This window comes from Canis lupus, chromosome 1 (genome assembly GCF_011100685.1).
Source record: "Canis lupus familiaris isolate Mischka breed German Shepherd chromosome 1, alternate assembly UU_Cfam_GSD_1.0, whole genome shotgun sequence".
Lineage (NCBI taxonomy): Eukaryota > Metazoa > Chordata > Mammalia > Carnivora > Canidae > Canis > Canis lupus.
In genome coordinates, this window is record NC_049222.1 from 81,837,687 (window position 1) to 81,865,547 (window position 27,861).

General features: G+C 33.7%; 1 protein-coding gene across 6 annotated transcripts in view; it reads right to left on the reverse strand.

Moving 5' to 3' along the window:
• Window positions 1-2,253: 2,253 nt before the first annotated feature.
• VPS13A (vacuolar protein sorting 13 homolog A) overlaps window positions 2,254-27,861 on the reverse strand; it is a 235,292-nt gene continuing 209,684 nt past the window's right edge. For 2 of the 6 annotated variants that reach the window (XM_038527040.1, XM_038527041.1), the window contains 5 exons: window positions 26,265-26,379; window positions 9,827-9,912; window positions 7,117-7,240; window positions 4,638-4,712; window positions 3,476-3,635 (listed from right to left, as the gene is read on the reverse strand). In XM_038527040.1, the coding sequence (XP_038382968.1) occupies window positions 3,585-3,635; window positions 4,638-4,712; window positions 7,117-7,240; window positions 9,827-9,912; window positions 26,265-26,379 (451 nt within the window). In that variant the 3' untranslated portion in view covers window positions 3,476-3,584. Of the gene's footprint in view, window positions 3,636-4,637; window positions 4,713-7,116; window positions 7,241-9,826; window positions 9,913-18,325; window positions 18,521-23,130; window positions 26,066-26,264; window positions 26,380-27,861 lie in introns of those variants that run through there. The other 4 variants (XR_005354104.1, XM_038527037.1, XM_038527038.1 and 1 more) reach the window with 4 other exon arrangements.

Consider the following 27,861-nt stretch of genomic DNA (forward strand, 5'->3'; position numbering starts at 1 on the left):
AGCTACTTGTATCTGCAGTGTATTCGGTACCCAGTTTCAACTACTATGGGCAACCTAGCTTAGTATATTCTGTCCCAACCTTTTTTTTTTTAATAATAAATTTATTTTTTATTGGTGTTCAATTTGCCAACTTCGTTTTTTTTTTTTTTAGTTTTTTTAAAAAATTTTATTTATTTATTTATGATAGAGAAAGAGAGAGAGAGAGGCAGAGACACAGGAGGAATGAGAAGCAGGCTCCATGCCAGGAGCCCGATGCGGGACTTGATCCTGGGACTCCAGGATCACGCCCTGGGCCAAAGGCAGGCGCCAAACCGCTGAGCCACCCAGGGATCCCCAATTTGCCAACATACAGAATAACACTCAGTGCTCATCCCGTCAAGCACCCCCCCCCCAAGTGCCTGTCACCCATTCACCCCCCACCCCCCGCCCTCCTCCCCTTCCACCACCCCCAGTTCGTTTCCCAGAGTTAGGAATCTTTATGTTCTGTCTCCCTTTCTGATATTTCCCACCCATTTCTTCTCCCTTCCCTTCTATTCCCTTTCACTATTATTTATATTCCCCAAATGAATGAGAACATATGTTTGTCCTTCTCCGACTGACTCATTTCACTCAGCCTAATACCCTCCAGTTCCATCCACATTGAAGCAAATGGTGGGTATTGTCCCAACCTTTTTAATACAGGGGCCTTGGCTTGGCCTGAAGGATCACTTAACACTGGCAATTGATGAATGAATGGTGCAGAAAATTCAGCACTAAGTAGAGTCTGTATTTTTATCAGATAGGAATAAAATACTATGATATTTCTAAGAGATAAGCTAGATGTATATTCACTGGGAAAATTTAGTTACTACAATCATAAAAAAACCCCAACAAGATAATTATGATAGAAATGGTAATATAAGAAGAAATTCTTATTTACTTGGAAGCTACAGGACAGTTTTGTCATGAGTTATGATTGTGGAGGAGGGTGGTCCAGGGAAGAACTCCCTACAGCAGCTCATGATTTAGGGACCAGAAAATAACTTGGCTATATTAAACTTAACCTGGGGATAATCCCAAGGTCTTGCTAACACTAGGGCAAAGGCATACAATACATAACACAGTAAGAGGGAAGCCAATGGAGAAACGCATATGCTCCTAGGTTCAGGCATTATTTTGTAAATGTCAAGAAATCACATGGTTCTTATTGTACCAGAAATCAAAGTTGCTATTTCTAATGGTCATAGTTTTCTGGAGGAGAGCTGACAAAGAACAGACACATTGCCTTGGGCTTTACACAGTAAATCACAGACCACAATATATGCTGTTCTAGAATTAAGAGGCTGGGGCTGGAGAAGGGACACAATACTCAGGATCTCATTCCATACCAGCTACCAACCAACCAAGAGAAGTTTAAAGCTCTCAAACAGAGAGCCGTTGTTAAATATAATTTGGGGAAGATTATTTTCAAATACAGTAAGATAATGGACTCTAATGTTCAAGAAAAAAAAATACAGAATCAAACACACAATTATAAAATGTTATGCTACAAAGACTGACTCATTAGCTAGTAATCTACTGATGTTCCTTATTTAAATGAAGACAGTCCTCTAAGACAATTGATAAATGATTGCTCTGGTAACTGTGGGTCCTTCTATGCTAGAAACAAAGGAAGTGATAGGAAGTGTTGATCCGCAGACCACCACTAAAGAACAAGAAAAGATTATTTCTAGGTCCTCCTTGGTAAGGGCACAGGAAGAACAGGGACAGGGAGGCTGGCTTTGCATCTGTACTAGTTACAAGACCCATTCCTTGTTGCTCTCCAGAAGATACCAGAAAAACCTTTATGCTTACTCTTTTATTAGGCCTTTCCCTTTTACCATGGAACAAGTTATGAGTCTGTATTTTTTCTGAGAATGAAATCATGAAACTGTAATAGGTGATGAGGTACTTGGTTAATGGCACGGAATGGAACTTCAGTGAAGCAACACTGCAGGTGGGGACAATCACTGAAAGTTTTCTGGCCATTACTCTTAGTTTTAATTCTAATGTTTATAAAATTAGAGGAGCTGAGCAACAGAGAAAATGTCTATGTTACTTTAAACAAAGGTCATCTTGGGAACACACACTACAATGGGGTATGAAATTTGTCATCTTGCGATTCAATTTATGTTCAGCAAAGAAAAAATTCTGGGGGAAACTATTGATAATAAACAATGTATTTTTATAATCAAAGGAAAATCAGTAGTAGGATTCGGTCAGGAAGAAATACAATTAAAGTCTGGCATGCTGTTTATTTTAGCTTTTACAACAAAGCAAGGGTTTGAGGACCCTGAGGAGATTTTCACAATCACTGACTATACAGAGTCTCCAATCCCAGAAACAGTTTATAATAATTTCATGGCACATACAACATGCATCAAATACTCTGTATTATTCAATAACTAAATAAGACACCGCATCATTCTCTTCATGGTTCACAATCATATACTCATCCCATTTCACTGGAAAAAGTCCATTAATATTAAGGAATAAGGATCTTGGACAAAAACCAAGAAAAAAACCCTATGACCTTATTTTCACTAATGCCACAGCCCATGATTTTTGTTCTGATGAGCTTTTACAAGTGATTCTCACTTGAATAACTAGAGAAAGCACAGTAGCAATTCCCCATCTTCTGCTAACAGAACAGGCAATGGACACTTTAGGATACAGACATTTACTTACAAGAAGAGCTGTCTGTTTTGAAGCATAATTTGTATCTTAAGATGGTGGGAATTCTGTTTATTTCATATTATCAGTGAATGGAAAGTTAAGGCTTGAGGGATTTTCCTTTAAAGTCAGCAATCTGTTAAAAATGTGACTTGGGTAAACCAAGTAGATCCCATGAAGTTGACTTGAAGAAATATTTCTAAGGCTTCAAAGTTCTGAAAGGGGCTTTTCCATTTTGGATATGACACTCATTTCTTCTAGCCTTTCTTAAGATGAGGCTTGAAGGGGGTATTAATCTGTATTATATAATATTAAAAAAGGTCATTTTTCATAGTCATGCTATGAAAGTATAATTCAAACCTATCCTTTATAAAAAAATAAGGAAAATAATACCAAAATATTTATCTGTAAAAAGAACTTCATGCCTCTAAAGAAACCACCACTAAATTTCTCTTGATACCATTGAGGCAATGATTTGATCATTTACCCAGCACTGATTCAGGGTGTCTAAAGTAAGCATGATAGAAGTTTAAAATGTGAACAAGAAACATTAAACTTAGCTCCATGAGGGGTGTGAATACGGGCAATTTCTCCACATTGCAAAGAATCACTCGGAGCAAATATTTAAGATTCGAAAGAGAAATGTTTCTTTTATAAAGTAGTTAGAATTTTAACCAGATGCATGATTCAAGTTAGAAAACCAAAGGGATCCCCAATGAGCTGCAATATTTTAATCACATGACTGTTTCTTTACCTGATTGTAACCGTTTTTTTTTTTTTTTTCTTTCGTACGTGAAATTACTTCTGTAGTATACTTTCCAAACTGCTTTTGGAAGGTACAAGGTGGAAATTCTAATGATTTATTGCTGTGTCTCTTCAGGTAGTATTCTCCATCAGAATCTCGGGGAAGGTTCTCTTGCTTCTTCTAGTTTTGTGAGGATCCACTGTCGTGGAGAAATAAACCAACATTTGCTTATTTCAAGAACTCGCAACGAAACTCAAAATGTAATGAATGTAAATCTAGAAGTTGGCTTTCTAGTTAAGGGTATACTCGTGTCCAATAATTAAATTCTCATGCATAAGACATCATTCATCTCAGTTAAATAGCCCAGAAGTTCAGATACAGTGGTACCAGATTTAACAGTAAGAATAATGTTTTTCTAAGGTCTTTGGACTTGAAGGTTTGTCTTCAGAATAAGAAAAGTAAAATAAACCATCTTGAGAGAGAAGGGTAATTTGGCAGCTGGGTTGAATAACTGTGGCATAGCGTGAAAACTATCCACACAGACTTTCTTCCAACCTATGGCAATTCTGTATCACAAACCTTCATGATTCCATATATAGGATTCTACTGATGGAGTAGGAATAATTACATGTAATTCTACAGAGGCTAGCAGCATAGCATATTCTTGAGCATTTTAGGTATTCTCATGATATAGATCTTTTCTATTTTGCTTTGAAATTGCAAAAATAAAATGCAAATATAGTGTAAACCTTCTTACCAATAATGTCCATTATCACTGGGGCTGTGTGACAGATTAAAGCCCTGGAGGCAATACTAGGGTTATCTAATTATGAGAAGCTTCAGCAGAGGTATCTGTGCTTCTATTAACATAAGAACTTAGTAGAAATGTCTCTATGATAAACAGAACAAGAAATGAGCCCAGTAGCCTTCTCTGGATGTTTCTGGCAGAGCAAGAAGATTTAAAAACCAATCTCCTGGGATAAAATAACACGGTGACAGAGATAAATGAAAGAGAAACCGAGAAAGGTGGTAATGAAAAATAGTTTTTAGGAAACATTACCTAGTTACATATAGTAAAACTGTAAAAAAAAAAAATTAAAAACAAAACTTTTCTGTCTTAAAAAAAGCAGTCCAACTTATTACATGGCTTTGAAATGAGAAGCTGCTATCGGTTTAAGGAAAAGATATTCATTATATTTACCCTAGCGTCCTCTGGGGTCTTGAAGTTAATTATTTTTCCAAACTCTTTGGCATGAAACACAGACTTCACCCGTTCCTATAAACAGAGTAACTTAATTAAAATGACAATCTGGTAGAAATAGGATCAAAGAATGCCACAGTTATATGAATCTGTGCTTAAAGTGTCCCTCTTACACAAATGATATGCCTTTAAAACAGCCAAGAATTAAGAAACAAGAATCAAACACAAATGGAAAGAAAAGACTAGGTTCTAACATATCCATTATCATTAAGCTTAAGTTAAAAAGTTTTGAGATTTTAATTTCCAAAGCCATGTAAGGTTTATGCAGAGGAGGTGGTAAATCAGAGCAGTATTTTCCCCTCCAAATAGTTTTTCAGATTGTTCTTGAGGAGTTTCTCAGATTGCTCATGATGAGCTCAGCTCATCATCATACACGTGTGTTTGTATATATACACATACATGTTATATGTAACTTCTGACATTTTAAATCAGTCATGCAATAAGAATGTAGCTTAAGCTTAATGCCTTTTTTTTTTAGTGTCCTCCACTTTTTACACTCCTCTAGTATTCTATTCAGTGTTTGTGGGGAGAGCTAATAGTGGATGGTAAGAATGAGAGGGACAAACAGACATAATGGGACTACTGAGGAGCAGGCAATGTTTACCTCTATTAACTATGGGCAGAGCTACAGAAGCAGCAATGTTGGGAGTCTCATTAGCTGAACAATTTCTCTAAGTATTTCAAACATCCATGTAAATAGAGACTCCAGAAGAAATCAGATTCTTTTACTTAAAAAAAAAAAAAAAAAAAGGTATTTGCTGACAAAAGGTTTCAAGAAAAGAAAGAAACCAAGATAAGAAGCAGCTTATCTTTGCAGAGAGAAAAAGGTATGAAAAAAGCCAGGAAAGTAGTATGGACTAGAACAAAAATAGCCATTATCTATTACTTTGCATAATAAGGCCACTGGGCATTTCATTTTCTGAGTGAATCAGAGAAATTTTTTTTTTAATGTTTTATTTATTTATTCATGAGACAGAGACAGAGACAGAGAGGTAGAAGAAGGCTCCATGCACCGAGCCCAATGTGGGACTCGATCCTGAGACTCCAGGATCACGCCCTGAGCTGAAGGCAGACGCTCAACCTCTGAACCAGCCAGGTGTCCTCAGAGAAATTCTTAATGTGTGAGTTGGTCTAAGATCCTCAAGAACAAATAGCCAGTCTACTACTCAGAAGCTGCCTGTGTCTTTGGACCTGAGTGGTAAGACAAAAGACATGAACTTCAATGGTTAAAAACAATAACCTAGGGGTGGTTCTGTTTGACAGGCTAGCCCAAAAAACATCTGTTTCTGCTTGCCTGTGTCTATTGCCCCTTCTTCCAGAGACAACTTTCTCACCTTCTCTCACTCCAAATACGTCAGAAAGAGCTGACCCTTCCTTCTTCTAGCACTACTGGTGATCCCATGACCCTCACCTGGCCAATTGGCTCCTACCAGCTCTCTGACCAAAGTGACAGGCTCAGGAATAGCCATGTGACCACAGGTGTCCCAGTGAGAAGCTTTCAATCCACTGAGCTAGTACGATATAAACCTGGAACTTATGCTGGCCGGCTTGACAATGAAGCCAACACTAAAGAAAGCAGAACCTAGAAGCTATGGCGAAGAAGGAGAGATTGGAGGAGAGGAAGGGAGACAGAGTAACTGCTAACAGATCTAAACTAGCAGATACAGACTTACACTTTCAGTACAGGAGCCAATTAATCCCTCAAAATCAAACAAAAATAACAAAGAATAAACTTATTTGGGTTGTGTCACTTACAATATTTTCTACTAATACAGCCTGTGCCAACATGCCCATACACATAGGTATCTGGTGAAATACCTTGAGGCCAAATACCTTCTATTTTCTAATACCTTAATACCTCGTACAAACTTTAAATTTACAATGGATAATGACTCTCTGTTGATTTGCCAAATGACTAGCAATTCATTGTATCTACATCCACGTACTAGGCACCATGCTAGTAACCAATGAGGAGTGAGAAATGGTCTCTGCCCTCAAGATTAAAATGGAGTTGGGAAGATAATATCTTTAAAAAGAAGAAGAACTACCAATAACTGTTAGAAAGAGAAGTAACTTTTTAAGTGTCCTTTTTTAAGATTTTCAGGGAAAAACATTTTGTACCTAACTGCTAGGGATTCTGAGAATACAAATGATTTTCTCATTTTTGTGTCTGGGACAGCAGTGAGAAGTTGGGTTTCTAGAAAGTGAAGGCTCAGGAACAGCTCATGCTGTTAATAAAGTAGCATATTTTTTCTTGGCCTAGCCTGTTTTTCCTTAAGCCTGAGTAAGAAAGGAGGTATAAAAGAAAACCCAAATAAGACAAAGCAATATCTATAAAAGAGATAGAAAAATTATAAAAGAGGACAATTTCAATGCATCATTTTCAATTCCAAGTTTCCAAAAAAATCATTCAACATACCTTTGCTTCAATGCGTAATCTTCTCCCATGAACAATGAATGGCTCTTTGGTAAATTCATCAAAACTATACTGCCACTCACATGTAAGCTGTCCAAATGTTCCTTTTGTTACAAACAATACACCACTGAGGGGAAAAAAGAGAATCTACTGTAGAAATAGACACTTATTTCCAACAATAATAGCAAGATATACATTTATTGCCAAGTGCACGTAAAACATTAATCAAGAAAGACTATATTGTGAGTTATAAAAAACCTTAAGGAATATAAAAGAACTGAAATCATACAAAGGATGTCCTCAGAGCATAATGAAATTAAACTAGAATTAAACTAGAAACTAGTAACAGAAAGAGTATTTCTAAATGCTTGGAAACTAGCATACTGCTATATAATCTATGGGTCAAACAATCTCAGAAGAAATTAGAAAATACATTGAAGTGAATGAGAATGAAAATATAACACAACATAATAAAATCTGTGGGATGAAGCTAAAGCAATGCTTGGTGGGAAATTTATAGTACAACATACTCATGTTAGAAAAAATGAAGTACTTCTACAGTCAAATATATACGGCACTTTATACACCTTAGAAAAAAATTCACCGAACCTATTATTAGCTAATATTTTGGAGAACTTGGGTGCATCAATGCTTTAGAATAAGTGTTTTTATTACTAAGGCTCCATGCAATAGGCTTTCCAACCTACCTCCAAAAAAAGGCTTTTAAAATTCTTATTTTCTCATCTTGAGGGGAAAAAAAATGAAGAAATGAAAAATAGATTCTATAATAATTCTATTCACTCTTTCCTTCAAAGACCTATTCTTCTCCAGTTCTTTCTAGTTGAAACACCAATTCTAGGTGCAACAGATTTTTTTTTAAGTAATATCTATTTGAAGGCATGGAATTATGCTAAAGAGCTGGTTCCTGGCTGGACTTACATACATCTCTCATATCAATCTTCTGTCCCCTCTTTCACTAATCCTGGATTATAGGAACTGTTCAAACAAACCTCCTGGTTCTCCTGCACATCTTGAACCATGTGAAAAATCAAAGATAGGCTAATCTTGTAGCAGGCACCTGGTTCTCATTCTCTGATTCCCTTTAATCGTCAAGCTGGAAACTTGGAAAGAAAGGAAATCCTAACGATGAATATCACCTTCCAGTCAACTACAACTCACTCACCTCCCTTACTTTATCAAGGTTTATAGGACTTTCTTTAAAGAGGTCTACTGTGTTGGGAAGGTCATTTTTTTAAATGTTGCAAACTGAATCATAAACTATTAAACATTTTTTAAAAGATTTTATTTATTCATGAGAGACAGAGGGAGAGAGAGGCAGAGACACAGGCAGAGGGAGAAGCAGGCTCCATGCAGGGAGCCTGATGTGGGACTCGATCCCGGATCCTGGGATCATGCCCTGAGCCAAAGGCAGATGCTCAACCGTTGAGCCACCCAGATGTCCCCAAGACACAGATCTAAAGCAAAAAAATTAAAGCAAAGTACAGAATGGTACATGCAACAGATTTCCATTTACGTTAAGATACATATGTGTGATGCTTGTATAGGCAAAGAATATTTCAAGAAGAAAAAAAAAAAAAAAAGAAGAAGAAAGAATATTTCAAGAAGGAAACAAGTAAAAGTGGTTGCCTCTGGGACCCGGGATAAAGGACTGGTATCTGGAATAGAATGAAGACTAACTTTACATGTACATCTTCTAATACTGTGTGAATTCTGTGTTACTTTTTAAATAAAAAAATTAGATATTATAAATTTTAAACTCAGAAATGATTAGGATGAAAAACATCAGAAATGACTGCTAGGTTCAACATGAACTTAACTAACAAATGTTAATATGTAATTTCACCTTTTTGATAGTGAACAAAACCACATAGGCTTACTGACCACTCCTTTATTTTCAGCCATAACCTCTTTCCCTCAGGCACATTTTCACTTTGTGCCATCCATCCAGAAATCTCCATTTTCATACTCCATCAGCTCATTCTTCTCCTCAGTTTAACAGTGACTCCTACAAAAGCTAGCCCCTCTGACACAGTGGCTATGCCACTATGTATTTTTGTATGCACCTCTACTGCCCATGGTCTACTTGAGTATTTGGCCGTAGCTGGGAGTATCCACATAAGAACTGATCTGTCTCAGGGGCGCCTGGGTGGCTCAGTTGGTTAAGCATCTGCCTTTAGCTCAGGTCATGATCCCAGGGTCCTGGGATCGAGCCCTGCATTGGGTTCCCTGCTCAGTTGGGGAGTCTGCTTCTCTCTGCCCTCCTGCCCCTTTCCCCACTTATGTGCACTCTCTCTCAATAAAATGTTAAAAACAAAAAAGAACTGATCTGTCTCCAATGGTATATGTACTTACCTGAGTGAATTTCTATGTATGCTAAGTAGATATCCCAGACAACTTCAGGGCACTCTGAAATTGTGTATTTTTTTAAAAGGGAAGAAATGGTATTGTGAGGATAGTTTTATGGGAATTTCTATATTATTCAAATTGGTTGAAAAATACTAAATTATTTATTTTTGTGCACGGGTATGCATTTATCTCTCTGCATGCACAATGCTAAGCATGAATTTATGTAAGGTTTTCATAAGAGGCTTACAGAGCAAGAGGACAAGAGTCAGCAGCAATCAGTGTTAACTACCTGCAATAAATTCATGAGTGGCTTCTCAGTTAACCTCTCATCAAGAAAGAAATTTACCTTTTAGTTATCATTAACATATCTGTTTTATTGATCATGACATGGGTAAAATACTTGTATTTTGCAAATCTTCCATTTTCCATGACCTAAAAAAAGGTGAGAGAGAGAGAGAGAGAGAGAGAGAGAGAGAGAATTTCATTACTATTTCTATTTTAAAGCAAGTAATGCACTGTGATCCTCTAGAAGCCATTTCTCAGTAGGGGCAAATTATTAACATACAGTAAATACATCATCATAAAATTGATATTCACAAAAATCATTGCTTCCTTTTTAAAAGCACCTATTTGCACAGCTTTATTTAAGATGACTCAATTGCAGCTCTATCAATCTTTTAATGCTGGCTTTTTAGAAGATAGTGTTACTACCTTACAAAGTTTAAATTGAACCTATTAAGTTACCACATTCATTTTATCCTGGAAAACATAATTCTATTTGATCACATCTGTACAAAAACACAAGCTAACATATATTTAAACGTATATATTACATAAATTAGTATTAGCTTCATCCTGTATCTTCCCTGAAATTTTCCTATCACCTTACAAACATGTTTTCCTTTGCCAAACTCATAACTCATTCAAAAACAAGAAGCAGAGTGTTTCTGGACAAACATGGAACCCCAGAACCTACCTAGCTTATGTAACAATCTTTATTTTCAAGATTGCTGAAACACTGTCTATCCATGACATTGTGAACAATTTTTTTCCCAGAAAATATAAAAATAATTATATAAACGAAATACACATCATTTTTAGTTCTGTTCTAAATACTATTTGCTCTGAGGGTGGAGTTACTTTGGCTACTCACAATATATAGTAGGCTAGACTACCTACATTTTAAAGGCAAACAATATAATTGTGACTAAAATCCCTCAATAGGAAGTATGTTAAAAATTTAGCCAAAATGTTAGGTATCTTGAAGAAATTCCCAAAGAGATATAAAGATTTTAGAAAACTGTATTCCATGAGGCTCTATCCATAAACTAAAATTATTTTGCTTAGAAGAAAGCTAACAAGTGACTTCATATTAATCTTAGTAGAAAAAGCTAATCCGAGTTGTCTTCATTTTATTGGAGATGAAGTTAAAGAAAAGCAGTAACTACAGCAAGCAGGATGAAACATACAGATTAACTGCATGGAAGAATTTTCTAACTTCAAAGATAATAATATTGAAAAAAGAGTATCTTTACTATTTGCTGTAGTAGGTAAGGCAAGTAAACACAAATTCCTTGAATTACAAACAAAAAAGGGATATAAGCACAGATTCAAAAGAACTTAATAAGAATGATTAGATAACAAATTATAGAAATAACTTTGAAAAGCTAGGTGAAGTGGGGCATGTTTTAAGAAAATATAAATTATTAAGAGAAAGAAGCATCAAAATTGCAAAGGAAAAGTAGAAATTTTTTAGATGATAGTATTGTCTGGAAACCCAAGTATATAAACTCAGTAATTTTATTTTATGAACACAATATCAAATTGAAAAATGGAAGGAAAAAATTGTTTACAAGAGGAATAAAAAAGATTTTTATGCGTCAGCTTAACAAATAATATGCAGCGCTTATGTGATAAAAGTTGTAACACTACCGAGGGGAATAATGGAAAATGTGAAAATGGGAAACCCTATCATATTCCTAGATAGAAAAATTCTTCACAATGATGTTGTTACTCCCTGCCCCAGTTCCAATTTTTACACCCCAATCCCCATATGACCCCAAGATGGTATGTGTTAGTTTGTTTTAGGGGCAAGAGAGGGAAGTGATTTGATAAAATTATATTAAAATTTATCTAGAAAAAAGTGACAATATCCAATAAATTTTAAAAGGTAAATGAGAACTACACTAGCAGACATTAACACAATTAATATGCTGCAGTAGAACAGTTTGGTGCTACTGGATGTTATATACAGACATACCAACAGCAAGAATACAGACACTAGAAATTGACCCATGCACATAGATATTATAAAATTCTATATATCCTATATATCCAAAAATAGGAATATATAAAATCAAGATAGCATTTTAAATTACTAGGGAAAAGCACGTTTTAATAAATGGTATTTCAGGTAACTGGTTGGCTAAAACTGGGTCCTTACTTCGGTCTATACCAAATTAATTCCACATGGATCATTTAAGTACAAAATGAAACTATAGAAGTACTAGAAAAAGTAACATTTTAACAATCTTAAAGAAAGCCTTAAATATAAAACATAAAGCCCATAAAACAATGTAAAAATTTGTTGTGTACCTGGAAATTAAATGCTATGGAGTAACAAGACAGTAAGCAAATAAATTATGAAGTAAATAACAACATAAAAATAAAAGAATTAGGAATAGAGATATGGAGCTAAGTTCATAACAGAGGAATATGAGTATGTTAATAGAAGAAAACTGAGTAAGCCAATAGGAAAATGTAAAAAGTTTATGAACAGGTAGTTCGGCAAAACACAAAATCTGATCAATTAAGCATAAAGAAAATGTTCACCTTAACTCAAAATCAAGAAAAAGCAAATCAACTAGAAGTACCCTTTAATTCAAGAACTCAACTGCTAGGATTTTTATCTTATGCAAAAATATACCAAGATATACATAGAGCAATCCTCATGGTAATGCTATGTTAAAATCAAAATATCTAAATGTTCATTAAAGGGGACTGTTTAAATAAATTATAACATAGCCATAAAATGGGATATTATATGGTCATGAAAAAAGGGTAGATGGGCATATTGATATCGAAGATGTACAGATATATTCAGTGAAAAGAAATTAAATTACTGGGAATGAATGGGGGGGGTGGACCAGAAACACATATATGTATATTTATGTATATTTCCATAGGAATTATCTAGGATGGTTGGTGGCAACACACTAATCTAATAGCAGTTATCACTGGGCATGAAAAGTATAATAGTGCAGGTGGAAATGGAGTCTTATTTTTAATTTTACAACATTTTGTTTCAGTTATTTTTTGTATTTGAAAAGAAATCAGCTTAAAAGTATTTATTTTTGTCCTACATAATCAAGTTTAAAAAATCAAGAGTAGAAATGTTGATCTCCTCACAAGCATCACTACTACCAGGAGTCAAGAGTCTATATGATCCATTAATAGATCACAACTTTCAAATACCTTGAAATCTATGGTTTGCCTCTAAGTACCTGTACCTAGCTTCTATTTCTATTGTTATAAATCTGGGCATTGCAGCTGACTGTACTTCTCATCACTTTCCACTTTTCAGACCAAACTTAAAAATCTAACCTCTGCATATAAACAATTAAAACAATGTCAATAGTCACAATAGTACCAGATATAAATAAAAGCTAAAAATCTCAAAAGTCATTCCCTCAATGTTTTTTGGAGTTCACTAGAAACCTTAAATGTAATACTTGAAAGATGATTGAGCATTATGGTCATAGGAGTCTACTTTGAAACATACAGTGAACTGTATTGTTGTCAGAGTGGATATATTTGAATAAACATCAAAGCTAACTCCTTATACAGCAAAATGTTGCTGGTCATCCCCATTACAAACAAGTGCATAGGGAATAAAGAATTGCACTATAAGCAGAAACTAAAATTTTGGAACTAAGTTCCAAAGAATGGGAATGATTGAGAGACAATCTAATGGTTTATCAACCATCATCTGCCATCATGTCGTAAAGTTTACAAATGTCATGCCTTTGGCCACAATTTCCTAATCATTTGTCTTTATAAATTTCCTATATATGAAGACTTACACTTTTCAAAACATTATTATAAATTATTTTAGAAAAAAAACCTGAGGATTTTAGACCTTACAAAAAGTTATTGTTCATCCAAGCATGAACACATACACACATGAAGCAGTGGAGGATCAGGTATGTCTTAGCTACCTAATCTTCATAACAACCTTGTGTATAGGTAATGTAACAGTTAAATAACTTGCTTAGGATCATACTGCCAGCTGTAAAACTAGGTTCAGAGAAGTGGTTTCTTCACTTCTCGTTCCAGTGTTTTTCACTATACTATAATATTTCCCCTGATGGTGTCAGTTACATGTTTCCCATGGTACCTCAAAAACATTTTCAATATCCCTGGACGTGGATGTTGTGAAGGCAGGCTGCTAAAGCAGCACAGGCAGGCTGATTTATTTTTAGGTTAACTGGGCCCAAGTAGTTCAGTATTCATAACCTATCTTTTACTCTCCGAAACAGATACTAGATATCAATGTTTCCATTGAAATACTTTGTGATACCCTTTAAAAGAAATGAAGAACTAGAAATCACTATGTAGAGCCTTTGCATAAAGACCAAAATTTGGCTGAAATATCAAATAATTAGGTTGAAATATCAAGTACATTAGCCAGTACATTACACACGTTAGCCTCATTTAACATGAGGCAGTGAGTGATAAGAAAAAATTTTGGCTTAAAGTACATGTGAAGTACTTATCATTGTGAACTTTCTTAGAAAAACACAAACTGTTACAGATAATTGTCAGAATTTGTGGATAATTAAAATGTACGATTATTGATAAAAGGGTTCCTTTTGCATTAGAAAGATGAATATGTAGACCTCAGTTTATTAGATAAAAATATATCAAAACCAAAATGATCGCAAACTTAGAAACACATTAAGCAGGAACTTGTAAGACTGCGGTGTCGGGGTTACCCTTTACTAATAGCCACATTTCCTATCAGGTAAGTTTCAATACTTTAGAAAAAGAACATAAGCTGGAAACTATAGTAATGCAGAAAACATTGCTAACACTTTCAAATCATGTAAATGCTCTGAAGCAGCAAAGTTCTGCAACAAAAATATTTCTGAAAAAAAAAAAAGCAAAATACGAAAACACAGGTATCAGGAATAAATCACTAACATGGAAGGCTTTAAATCCCAAACAATATAAAATGCTAATATTCATGGGAAATATATTTAAGGAAATTGGATAAAGGATAAGAACACACAGTTTAGCAAAAAACAGAAAAGCTAATCAAGTAGCTGACTCTTGGGGAAGACTAGAGTCTCATGGAGGTGTGAGTTTAAAAAATTTTTTTTCAGATAGCAACATGAAGCAGAAGAGGAAAGTTAAATTCATCTAGATGAAAAATAAGAGTAAGAATGCCATCAGGCAAGAAAATCTACTGGACAACAAATAGATGACTCTATAGATTGGCTAATTTGAATAGTCAGGAGACGATGGGGAAAGAGGAAAGGTTTATAAACATTAAAAAATTAAGTTTGCTTTTAGAAACAAAAATTAGGAAAGTAACTGTAAATCAAAGTGGTAAATGCTACCATTTCTAAGTTATTTAAGAAATAAATAGACATGTTCAAAACAATCTTTAGAGAAAGAAGTAGTCAATAAGTATAACTAACTTTCCTAGAGTTATCTGATTAACGGTTAGGGAGGGCAGCCTGGGTGGCTCAGTGGTTTAGGGCCGCCTTCAGCCCGGGACATGACCCTGGAGACCTGGGATCGAGTCTCACGTCGGGCTCCCTGCATGGAGCCTGCTTCTCCCTCTGCCTGTGTCTCTGCCTCTCTGTGTCTCTCATAAATAAATAAAATCTTAAAAAAGAAAAAAAAAACATTAGGGATATTTCAAATAGGAAAGATTTGAGGGCCATGGCCAGGAAAAACAAGATATTCAACTAAGCTTCATGATAAAATGTAAGAAATTCATTACCTCAAAGCTCAATGATTTCACATTATATTAAACACATTTAAGAGTGCAGAAGTGATACTTGGCCTATTCTGTGAGGCAAACTGGAGTAAAAAAATAATAATAAATAAAATCTGTCATCAAATCTGATAAGCAATTAGTCCTTATTGAATCTCCAATACCTTTGTCTCTTCCCAAGCTAATGAGCTATTTTGATTATTAACCAAAGGATATGCTATCTAACAGCTTAGACAGGGGTGGAAAGCAGAGTATAACCCTGTGACATAAAACCAAATAAAATAAACTATTACCCTTAAGAGATGTAAATTGTCATCAACTGGCTCAACTAAAAGTTGTGAACAAAGGACAGAATTATGCTCATAACATAATTATGTACACTGATAACAAAGGACCATTAATTAACCTACCTAATACATTTCTTCTAGAAGGGCCACAGAGGTGGGTCAGAAATAATTTAAGTGGATAGTTTTAAGTCTAACATATTTCCAGCAGAACATCTGCTTAGCAGTATTTACTGATCCGTGATGCTATCCATACTTGAAAACAACAATTTCTTTTAAGTATCTTAACAGTTCTTCTAATATATTATGAGTTTCAGAGCAGTTCAAATTACTGAGGTTTTATTGTTTTAATGTGTGGAAATGGTTGTGGTTATTTTTCAAATATTCTATTAATGTTGAAAGGAAAAAAGGGGGGTAAGACTTATTGATGCTTTTATCCAGATAAAAAAGGGGGACAAATGAAAATAAAATTTATATAATGATGACCAAGAACTAGCACCAGGTGGTATTCATCTGGAATAATGAAAATATAACGAGTTCTTAGTATACACTGTGCTGATAATCATACATATCACCTCACTTGTTTTAATCCTAGCAACACCATCAAGATTACTGCTACTTTGTCAAGTAATGTAGTTATCTCCACTTTATAATCTGAAAACTAAGGTTAAATAAGCATAATAGAAGATTATTAAGCTAGCAGAAGGAAAAGTTGGAACTGAACTCAGGTTTACCTGGTTCCAGAATCCAGGCCGAGCCACAGGAAAATTACTGCAGCTCAGATACTCTTTATTGTAAAAATGGATTAGCACAGAACTACGTACAGTCCAGTGGATGTACATCCAGTGGATGCAGTGAGATGCCATTCATGCCATTCTAACAACTCACTGGAAGATGGATTCATATATCCCACAAGCTGTCCTGTGTCAATGCTTCAATGTCACTTAATGCCTAGGAATCATTATCTTTTTCGGATGTCTGGGCATATCTTATGTCTCCTCTGATTCTTACAGCTCCTCTGAGCCTTGCAGGCAGCAGCTAATCAGTCAACAGGAATGAAACTGTGAAGAACTGACATGACAGGTTTGGCCTCTAACACAGCTCTTGTTTTATCCTCAAATCACCAGAACAATAAATGTCACTACAGTTATAATCTCATGAGATGAGCAGGAATCTTGACTATCGTCTTCGGGCCTGTAATCTGAAGATCTAGAAGGGTGTCTAATACATAATTAAGAGTTGAACAAATACTTGTACAGAGAATAAATACATGGCATTCCATTTTTCTTCTGTATTCACATGAACTATACTATTAGATCATTTAACAGAAAAATTCAATTATACATATATAATTATACATTTACTCTTCTGGCAATTCTCCTTTACAAGAAATATACAGACTCCCAGAGTCGCACATTCCAACACTGGTGCTTCATGATATCTCTAACTTAAACAGCTACTTCAGACTTGAAGTGCCACAAAATGCCTCACACATGCTTCTCCACATTGTTTCCTGTAGGGTTCTTTAGAGTGGTGGTTTTTCACTAGAAATTTGACATTACAATTCATTAGGGTCATCTTCAAAGTAACTGGGATATCAATTTCATGTGATTTTATAACTGAAACTCTTAACTGGCAGAAGTATACACAGTGCTTCCTTTCATAGATGACATTAAAGTTTATTTTTAGATGAATCAAAGTGGCCTCCCATTTAATTTTGTATGAAAAGGAACAGTTTCACTTGGCAAGAGAGATCTTTCATATCTTGCCAATAAAAAATAGACTTCATAATTTAATACTAATTTTTTCTAACATTACTGTTAGAGCACACAGTCAGAGCTTCCAATGAGCTTTACTAAATTCAACTTATGCTGAGAATCTCTGTGCTGTCCAAAGTAACCAGGGGAAGTCATACAAGGTAGAGCTCTAACACGTAAGTAGAGAAGTCCCAAGTAACAATTTAGCACCGTTAGCTAAAATAAAGGGTAAAGATCTTTACTACTTTGGTAAAAATAGTCTCATTCAAGTCTCATTATTCTGGTAAAAATTGGTCTCATTCAAGTTACTGGATTAAAAAAGAGAATTTAAAAAATCATTTTATGCTGGAGACCAAGAGAAAACTGGAAGCTCTGCTAAGTGGAACCATCATCTCCAAAAAGGATGTAATTTCTAAGTCTTATTCAAAAAGTACTGTTATGTAATACTGGAAGGTTCTAAGTAGAGTGAAATACTCTTGTGATGCAAAAGAGTAGGTAGTGGGACTTACTACTAAATGTTAGAAAATATGGGCCTTTGAAAATGATAGACCCAAAGCTCCAAGAAACCTCTGCTAAATTGATAAATGAGGTATGAGACTGTATCTAGGTTGGATGGGTAATCTCCTTTCCCATAGGATTCGCTTTATTTGGGACACTAAGAGGTCTAACTTCCCTGGATAACAGGATATGGCTCTCTTCGGTTTTCTCATCCCATTCAGAAGTCTGCTTCTGGAGGGGAAGAGTTACAAAATGAAGAGTGAATCCAATAAGCCTTTGTCTCCTAGTTCTTTTCCACTTACTCAAAATTTCAGATGAAGCCGGGAAGAATGTTCGGCACTACTCTGGTGATCTGACTGCCTATGGTAAGCCCTTTCTTCCAGATCAGCTGTAATTCTCCTCCCGAGGTAAAGAGAAAGACCGCGTCGGCTGAAGGCAGCTATCTTCCAACTGCCATTTAGGCAGTGTTTGAAGCTAATTATAAACATCTGTAATTTCTGAAAGAAAAGAAATATACAACAAACAAAAACAGCCTCCCCTCCACAACTCACATAATGGTAACTATGATATCATGGAAAGAGATGTAAGAGATTCAAAGACAACACAGATAAAAATTTTAAATATCTGAAATGATTAAGAGCATGGTTACCATCCTCATGGGGTAACTAAGCTAACAACATTCACACACAGTGAAGGACACAAAGATCAGACACACACACACACACACACTCATTTTGAGAGGTGAAGATTTATTCAAGGGGTGAAAACTTTTTAAAAAGGTAGAAACACGTTCAACAAAAAACAAAAAAGGAAAGCTGCTATAGCTATAAAAATTATAAAAATTAAGAAAAGATTTTGCTGGCTTTTATGTATTCCAGAAATAAAGACCAGTTTCCTCACATTGGGAATTATTCTATTAATAGATCACTTTTTTAAACTTTAGAAGTTAATATTTATAAGAATTTACAACAAAAATATACAACAGAAATTATGTATTTGGATCATAATCATGTTAATAAAAAATTTTCAGAGGAAATATACCAGAAACAGTAGGGAAACAGGATAATTTTTATCTCTATAGTTTTCTTTTTTTTTTTCCTCTATAGTTTTCTATTTTACTAAGCATATATTACTGTAACAATGTATAAAAACATAATTTTTGAAAATTTTCCTATCTCCTATAAAATACTGCAATTGTAAAATGAGAATCAATGTTAGCTAATTGATATTCACAAAAGGAATTTGCTCTTTCCATGGAAGTGAGGGTCTTTAAGTTCTTTATTTCAAAGAAATCCCAAGTTCTACATTCAGAAAACCTTTGTAGACATATATGGTTAATCGATTATTGATAAACAGTAACTTAGGGTAGAAAAACACAAAATACCCAATTAAGAATTATATATTTAGCTAAATTTCTGACGATCCTATGTTTTAAAAAACCTGCTAATAATGACTATATTATTTTGAGTGCTCACATATTTAAGCATCTCTAAGATTCAGAAGAATGGCATACTGCAATTTAGTACGTATCTTTGTTACCATTTCACTGCTTAGAATATTTGTATGTAATAAAGAGGGCTATACTAAAAATCAATTTTAAAAGTTATTAGACATTTAAAGCTCATTTTTAGAGGTACACTGTTGCTGAATAAATTCATCACACTGATTGAGATAATAATGGACACGAAAATGGTCTGCCACATTAAAACCAACCAACCATAAACTTGTATTATGAAAATTATAAATTATTCTAATTAGCTCCCTAACATAGACCTATTTGAAATCACACGCTTTATTCTTCTCTGATTCAAGACTTATAGTAATGTTTTGTATTATACAAATGGTATTCATTGCACTTCATTAATTCAAACATTCATCTACTGAAATTAAAGATTAACGATCTCAACATAACTAAATCTCCATTTATCCCAAAGGTGCAGGGATAGAATAATCAAATTGACATGTGTTTATATATCCATCATAATTATTACTTGATCTAAACGAATAATCTTTGTATCTTACTTGGATCACATAGGACCCTTAATATTTTTTACTATTATAAATTAATAATAAATTATATATTTTCAAGTAAATCTATAAAACAAAAACCAAAGACTGAAGATATAGTGTAAGAGTATACAATAACACTTGGGACAGTTGTTTCTGGTCCTCCTCCCATGACTACAGGGAAGTATGAAAGCTAAATTTTGCCGCAGGACTTAAATCAGACAAATTACTATAGTGACTACCATTCTCTAGTATATATGGCTTTTGGACACAAATAGAGTAGCATATATTTCATGTTGAATATTGTTGTCTTAATAATAGATCTACAATGGCTCCATTTGCAAATTTTAATAACATGACCTGAAAATCAACACTTAACATCAATATGTGTTTTGAACAACTTCAAAAAGTAAAATTTATAAAATCTAGATTATTTTAAATACAGAAACAAACTGTAATTTATTCTGACTTCCTTTTTTATAAGGAATATTGACAGCTGTATTATATTGGATTTACACTTGTTAATATCCAATTCATCTTATTTCGTTTATAGGCTGTTCTTATAAATTTATCCATCGTGGCAAGTGTCCATAATTTCAAACTTTTTATGAGTTTTTCTTCCTGCTAGTTTTCAGTATGTTACTCGGTGTCAAGTAAATACAAAGGCAAATAAAGAATGAGTGATTACTCCCTTAGAGAAGAGAGAAGGACCCTCCTTCCCTTTTTCTATATGTAAGCAGTGACCATGTAGAAATTCAGAATATACATAAAGGATATGGAAAGGTGTGGTATTTCATAATCGATCTTTCAAATGCGGCTTTCTCCCTAGACTTTCTCATTAGATAAGACTCCCATTTTAAAATTTTAATTAGTTATAGAGCCTCCAATAAACAAAAGAACTATTCATCTCATGAAAGTGCCAAAAGTTGAATTCTTTTTCTGTTTGATGAGATTTTTGTCCATGTCTTTTACTTCCAACAAGAGCACATTAATATAAAACAATAGTGCAATTTTATTTTTTTTTAAGATTTTATTTTATTTTATTTATTCATGAGAGACACAGCGAGAGAGAGAGAGAGAAAGAGAGAGACACAGAGGGAGAAGCAGGCTCCATGCAGGGAGCCCGATGTGGGACTCAATCCCGGGTCTCCAGGATCACGCCCTGGGCCGATGGTGGCACTAAACCGTTGAGCCACCTGGGCTGGCCCCAATAGTGCAATTTTAAATATCAAATTTTCCTCTAATAAAAGCAACAAAAATTTTTTAGCCAGAAAAACAGTATCTGTGGTCAAAGAAGCTTGAAAAGATTTTTTTCACTGTGGCAGGAAAACAGAACAAGGGCAATTATACTGTTAAAAAACATATTTCACTTGTAAAGGTTAAAAACTTAAATGTGATGAATCCTTAGAGCCACACGACCTACATAACAGTTTACTAGCTACTAGAATATTATTTTAAATCATTTCACTATTCTAGGGATTTTAAATAAATGTAATCTTGCTTACAATTTTTTTTGCATTAAAATGGCAAGTCAATGCTGAAATACCCAGAACTTTTCCAAATAAATTCTTTTTTTTTTCCAAATAAATTCTTAAGAATCTTTTAAAAACTATACCATAGTATTAAGTGTCACAGACCAACCACAGGAAATTCAGTAAATTGCTTTGCAATCAAGAAGTTTAGCGTTTTTCCCTTTTAGAAAGGCCTTGTGCCTTGCTGAACTGTAAAAGGCCAATGAGGACATTTCCAGATTTCTCCTTCCTAAGGCACACAATATGTAACAATAGGCTGTGTTCTTTCTAGCCTCTTATTGAAGGAGCAGGTTTTGTTTGGTTTTGGCCAGGGTGAGAGAGAATAGTGGGGACAACAAGATACCAGTCTCTGACACCAGTCATGACTATTTTTTTTTCAGTCATGACTATTTTAAAGGTCACTGTTCTCAATTATCTATCCCCCAAAGATGATAATATTATTTTGATGTAAACGGTAATTACATTCTTGGCACTCACGTATTTCTTAGTCCTAGTACACAGAACCTTGACTTTTATTTAATTTAAATGAATGCTAGGCAGGTAGACATGTCAAAAGAAGTATCTTATACTTTTTGTAAGCTCAATATTAAAAAATTAAGAGTCAATTTCTAATAGAGAAGAAATTGATTTATAGAAATAACATTGGTAAAGTTAAGAATTACTCAGAAATCATGGGCTGAATCAATTAAGCCATAAATTGAACAATAAGGCAATTATTTACTACAATCTAATTAAATATAAGCTCAATATACATAAACTGATTAATATAAGGTAAATGTTTCTTTGTTGATCCAAAAGCACAGCAGTCATAAGGATTAAACATCATATTACTATAAGAAAGAGACACACACACAAATCAAGAAACAGACTCTTAACTATAGAGAACAAATTGGTAGTTATCAGAAGGGAGGTGGGTGGGGGGATGGGTGAAATAGGTGATGGGGATTAAGGAGGGCACTTATTCTGTTGAGCACCAGGTGATAAATGGAAGTGAATAAGTATACCATATACCTGAAACTAGTGTTACACTGTATGTTACACTGTATACTGGAATTTAAAATAAAAACTTTAAAAAAACATATTAATAGTCGTTCACTCTTTAGAGGATTTTTTTTGTTGTTGTTGTTCATCTAACTTACTAGTGAATCAGGACAGGATGGTGTTTATCTAAATTGGAATTTTAAAAAACCCTTCAGTGCACAAAACAGTTTTGCTCATAGATCTTTGAGACATTGATAATATTTTCCAATATAACCAAGTAAAAAATACATAATTATGCTTACTATAAAAATTCTTTTAATGTCCTGAATTAATTTTAATATTTTATAATAGGGTTATAGCATCTGGATATTTAGGTTACTAAGTAAAAATAATGACTATAAAACCAACTTTGTTCATTGTTGACATATATGTGTGTGTGTGTGTATATATAATGAAATAAGTGAAAATAGAACTTTTTTTTTCATTCTAACACTATAAAATTATGTAACTAATTTCCATAACAACTCATGAATGTTCCTTAAAGAGTGATATAATCTATATGGTTTTGGAATAGAACAACAAATTCATACTGCTTGAAGTTACATAAGTTTATTATTATTAAAAGAAATTTGACAAAAATACTTTTAAATGCTAAATGTAAAATACTGGCTAGCTATTACTACTCTTTTTTTTATACAATGGCATTACATTACAGCCCAGAAAATTTATAGAGCACTAAAAATGGCATTTTGCTAAAAAGCTGATAACTGAAAATAAAACTAGTGAACATTAAGAAAATATTTTAGTTTAACTTTAAATCCTAATGACAAACTCTACATTACAAAGCTACAATATATATACAAGCAAATGCTAAAATATATATTATACCCTACTTTGGATGTAGAATAGATTTTTTCTGTGCTTAAATAATGCAATTACTTTGTTTTCTGTAAATGCGCAGAAAAACATTTTAAAAGGAAAAAGTATTTTAACTCCCTAAAACGGGACATATGTGCATTATGGTAGCAGTCATACAAAACATGTTAATGAAACATTCCAAATAAAATGACAAAGAACATATGAATTTAACATTTCAGATCTGACTAATCACCATCATCATCATCACTACTGCTACTGTGAGTCATAATCCACTCCCTGTAGACCTGAATTTTCTGTAAGCATGGTAAAGGAGAGAAGAAGCACAAAGGTTAGTTAAGCATGGCAAAATGCTTGCAAAACATGTAAAATTATGAAATGTTCAAGGAGTCAGAAAAATCTTGAGGTAGGCTTTTCAGATCTGAGTAGGGCAATAATTATAGATATAATATTCCATATCTTAATACACCTAAGACCAAACCTCACTGGTTGGTATACTCAATGGATAAAATAATATGTGAGAATTATCATTCTATTTCTCTAGTAGGTAACTTGAATTGACTAGTAGGAAGCACTTTAATATGGTACTTCTTTCTAGATATGAAGGCATACAACTAAACAGTGTGTTTTATATTTAATTACATATAGGCCCATATAATTTACCGAACCAAGTACCTTTTTTAGAGAATTAGAAAATGGAAGGAGAAACATTTGAAATATTAAACATTTTCAAAGACACCATTGTTTAATCACTCAGATTAAATCTCAGCAGAGGGGATTTTAAATCCTGTTTCTATGACTTCTGCCTATTTTTTTTTTTCCAACTACTGGCACTCATGTATTGTAAACTGTTTGCTAATAATAGAATTTTGATTAAAAAAGCACCATTACCACCAAACCACCTATACACCTTCTTACACCTATAGAAGAACAATGCTAATAACCACAATTGTCCTGAGGCCTCTGGTGAATTGTTAGAAGTATCTTGCTAACGTTGTGTTTAATGCTCTTGCTGAAAAACAAGTAAAACCCTGACAAGATTTTGAAGTTCCAGTCATTTAAATAGCTCTTTCGGCAATTAATACTAAGACTGGCCTACTAAAAATAATATGCACCTTTAAAAACACAGTCAAAGGTTATCACCTTTAAATCCCAAAGTTTAAAGCTCAGCAGTTAACGAAGGTATGAAATAAATTTACCTGTCACTAAAATCAAGTTATCAACTAAGAGAAATTTTTGGTATCTCATGGCTTTCTTATTTATCATAATCTATTTCCTAATAATGAGGATGTATTTTGAAATTCTCATTATCCATCCTTACTTCTTATTGAATTCATTAAGTTTCTCAAGAAACAGTTTCTGTTTTTCAGTAGGTGATTTGATAACTATTCAGTCCAGTAAAATGTTAGTAATATGTTATTAACAAAAGCTACCAATGTAAGTAATATGTTACTTCCCTAAAAAGGGAAGGCAGGAACTGTGACGTGTATTTTTCAATTGTATTAACCACAGGTAATTTTTGCACCATTTCCATCTTCCAAAGAATGATATACTGTCATTGTAGAGATTGCACAAAATGCCTTTTAGAGCACAACCTCTCACTAAATTGCCAGTTCTGTCTCAAAATGCAATTATTTTGATGCTTTATAAAAACATTTTTAAAGACACTACCACTTTATTAAATAATACACATTATCCCATAATTTTATGTTTTACTATATTAGATGGAAGTACATTTTATGAAAAATTATATACTCTGCATGTGGTGGGAAAAATATTAAAGTTTTAAATATTTACCATGATCATTTTAAACATGACAATATTTAAAATATCAAGGGTAATAAGGGAAGGACCATATCCCCAACATTTATTATTACCATGAATATTTTCAAGTCTATATAACATAATGACTTTTTTTGGGTCAAAAAATGATTTAATTTAGTAACCCACATCTAAACCACAGATGAAATAACTTTAAATTGGTATAATCTGTTATGGTATGTTACCTATACCATAATCTGAAATTTAAAAAGTCCAATTTTCAAAGTAAGAAAAGTATCTAAATAGATAAAATATTCTACCTCCAAATGGTCTTTTGTTTCAAAAGCTAATTTTCCTTCATAGAAGATGTTGGCTTTTCTGTGAACTGCTTATCAGATTCCACAGGTTTTAAATAGACTACACAAGTATAAGGCAGGAAGAGGGTCAAGGCCAATTGAGTATCTTCAAAAGAAAAGCCTAAGAACCCGAGAATTTCTCCAATAGCAGTGGTACTGGTTTTCTCCCTACCCATGCCCAAATGGACAGGAGAACTGTATAAAAGCTACTAATGGCTTGATATGCAGAAGGAAGTATCCTAAACAGAAATGGTCTAGTTGGTTAAAGAAGTACCATGAACGATGAGGGTACATAAGGCACAATGGTTTTTAACAAATCTAGTAAATCCAGTCAGAGCTAAGAATACCCTATTAAAAGATCAGATTCAGTAAAATCCTATGCACAAAGTTACCAATACAAAAGCTTTTCTTTGTATTCAAAATAATGAAACAGTGGTACGTAGTTTGTAAATTTTAAGACTAAAATCTACTGTTGGCTTTCACTTGCAAAGTCATGCATTAACTGTTTTCATATCAAACTTTTTGATGCCTGTAAAAAAGAAAAAAAAATCTTATAGTAAATAAATGTACATTAAGACCTAAGTAAAATATAAGAAACTTGTAAATAGAATTAAGCAAAACACACAAAAGCCCAAATAACCTAACGAATATTTGAAACATTATAGAGCTACTTTTAATAAAGCAACTTGACTAAATTAATCTTAAGTGTAAGATACTTCTTCACTCACCTGTAACATCTGGTTTCCAGTCCCATCCCTCAACCTGTAAGGTCTGATAACTCCATCCTCATTAAAGAATCGAGGGGGTCGAAGGCTCTCCACTTCATCAGAAGTCTCTGTAGCTCTACAGAAAAAAAAAAAAAAAACCTCTTATTTCACTTTAAAATGCAATTACTAAAAAGAATCTTCTTTTTTAAAAAAATATTTATTTATTTATTCATGATAAGCACACACACAGAGAGAGAGAGAGAGAGAGAGAGAGAGAGAGGCAGAGGGAGAAGCAGACTCCATGCAGGGAGCTCGACGTGGGACTTGATCCCGGGACTCCAGGCTCACACCCTAGGTCCAAGGCAGGCACTGAACCGCTGAGCCACCCAGGGATACCCTAAAAAGAATCTTCTTTTGGATTAAGACTATTACATCACTTCTCTATTTTAAAATTGTCTTTATTACACAAATAATGTAAGTATTCTAGAAAAACGTTGACTTGGAAAGAGTGTGTTTATAGAGATTGTCTTGGACTTTCTTTGCAGACAATAATCAAGAGAATCAGCAAATGAATACTGCTTTTTTCTTTTTTCTCTGATTTAAGACTTTTAATTTTTTTCTTTTCCTATTATAATGTCTGGTTCCTCCAGTTCATTGCTAAATACACTGATACAATGTTAAATATAAGAGGGGACTGTAAGCAATGTTGTCTCATTTCTAACTTTAAAGGGAAAGCATCTAAGAGTTCCACATGAAGAGCCAGTATTAACAAAGGTTTTCTTTTGTTTTTTAAAGGAACCTTTTGTCAAACCAAGGAAGTACAATTCTACTCCTAGTTTGCTTATAGTTCTTTGTTACTGTTATTGGAGGCAATGAATTTTAAATTAGAAATTCCTTTCCTGGTCATTGCTGTCATCATATAGTTAATCTCCTTCAATCTATTACTGCTATAAATTATATTACATGTACAGTTTTCTAATGTTTAAATACCCTAACATTCCTCATAGTCCTACTTGGGCTTGACATGCATGGTTTAAAATATACAGGAATTGCTAAATTTGGTACTGTAATAATTTATTTAACATTTCTGACTGCGTGGACCCAATTGAGAATGGTCCATTTGTTTGTTCATTCATTCAACAAATATTCACAGACTCAATAAATATTGGTTAAAAGCTTACCACATAATGTATCCATACATGTAACACATACATATGGGTAAATTATCCAATTAAAAAGCAGAAATAGGCTGAGTGGATAAAAATATGATCCAACCATATGCTGTCCTAAAAAGATTCACTTTAGAGCCAAAGATGCAAGTAAGTTGAAAATGAAAGGATGGAAAAAGATATATCATGTAAATAGTAACCAAAAGAGAGCTAGAATAGCCATACTAAGTTTAGAAAAAATTAAACTTTAAATAAAAAAATTCTCATTAAATACAAAGAAATACATTTTACAAGAAAAGAATTAGTCTATCATGATGCTATAAAAATTATGAACATATAAGTACTTAACAACAGAGCTCCCAAATACATGAAGCAAAAACTGGCAGAACTGCAAAGAGGAAAAAAAAAATCAATAAGTTATTTCTATATCCTACTTTCAATACTGAATA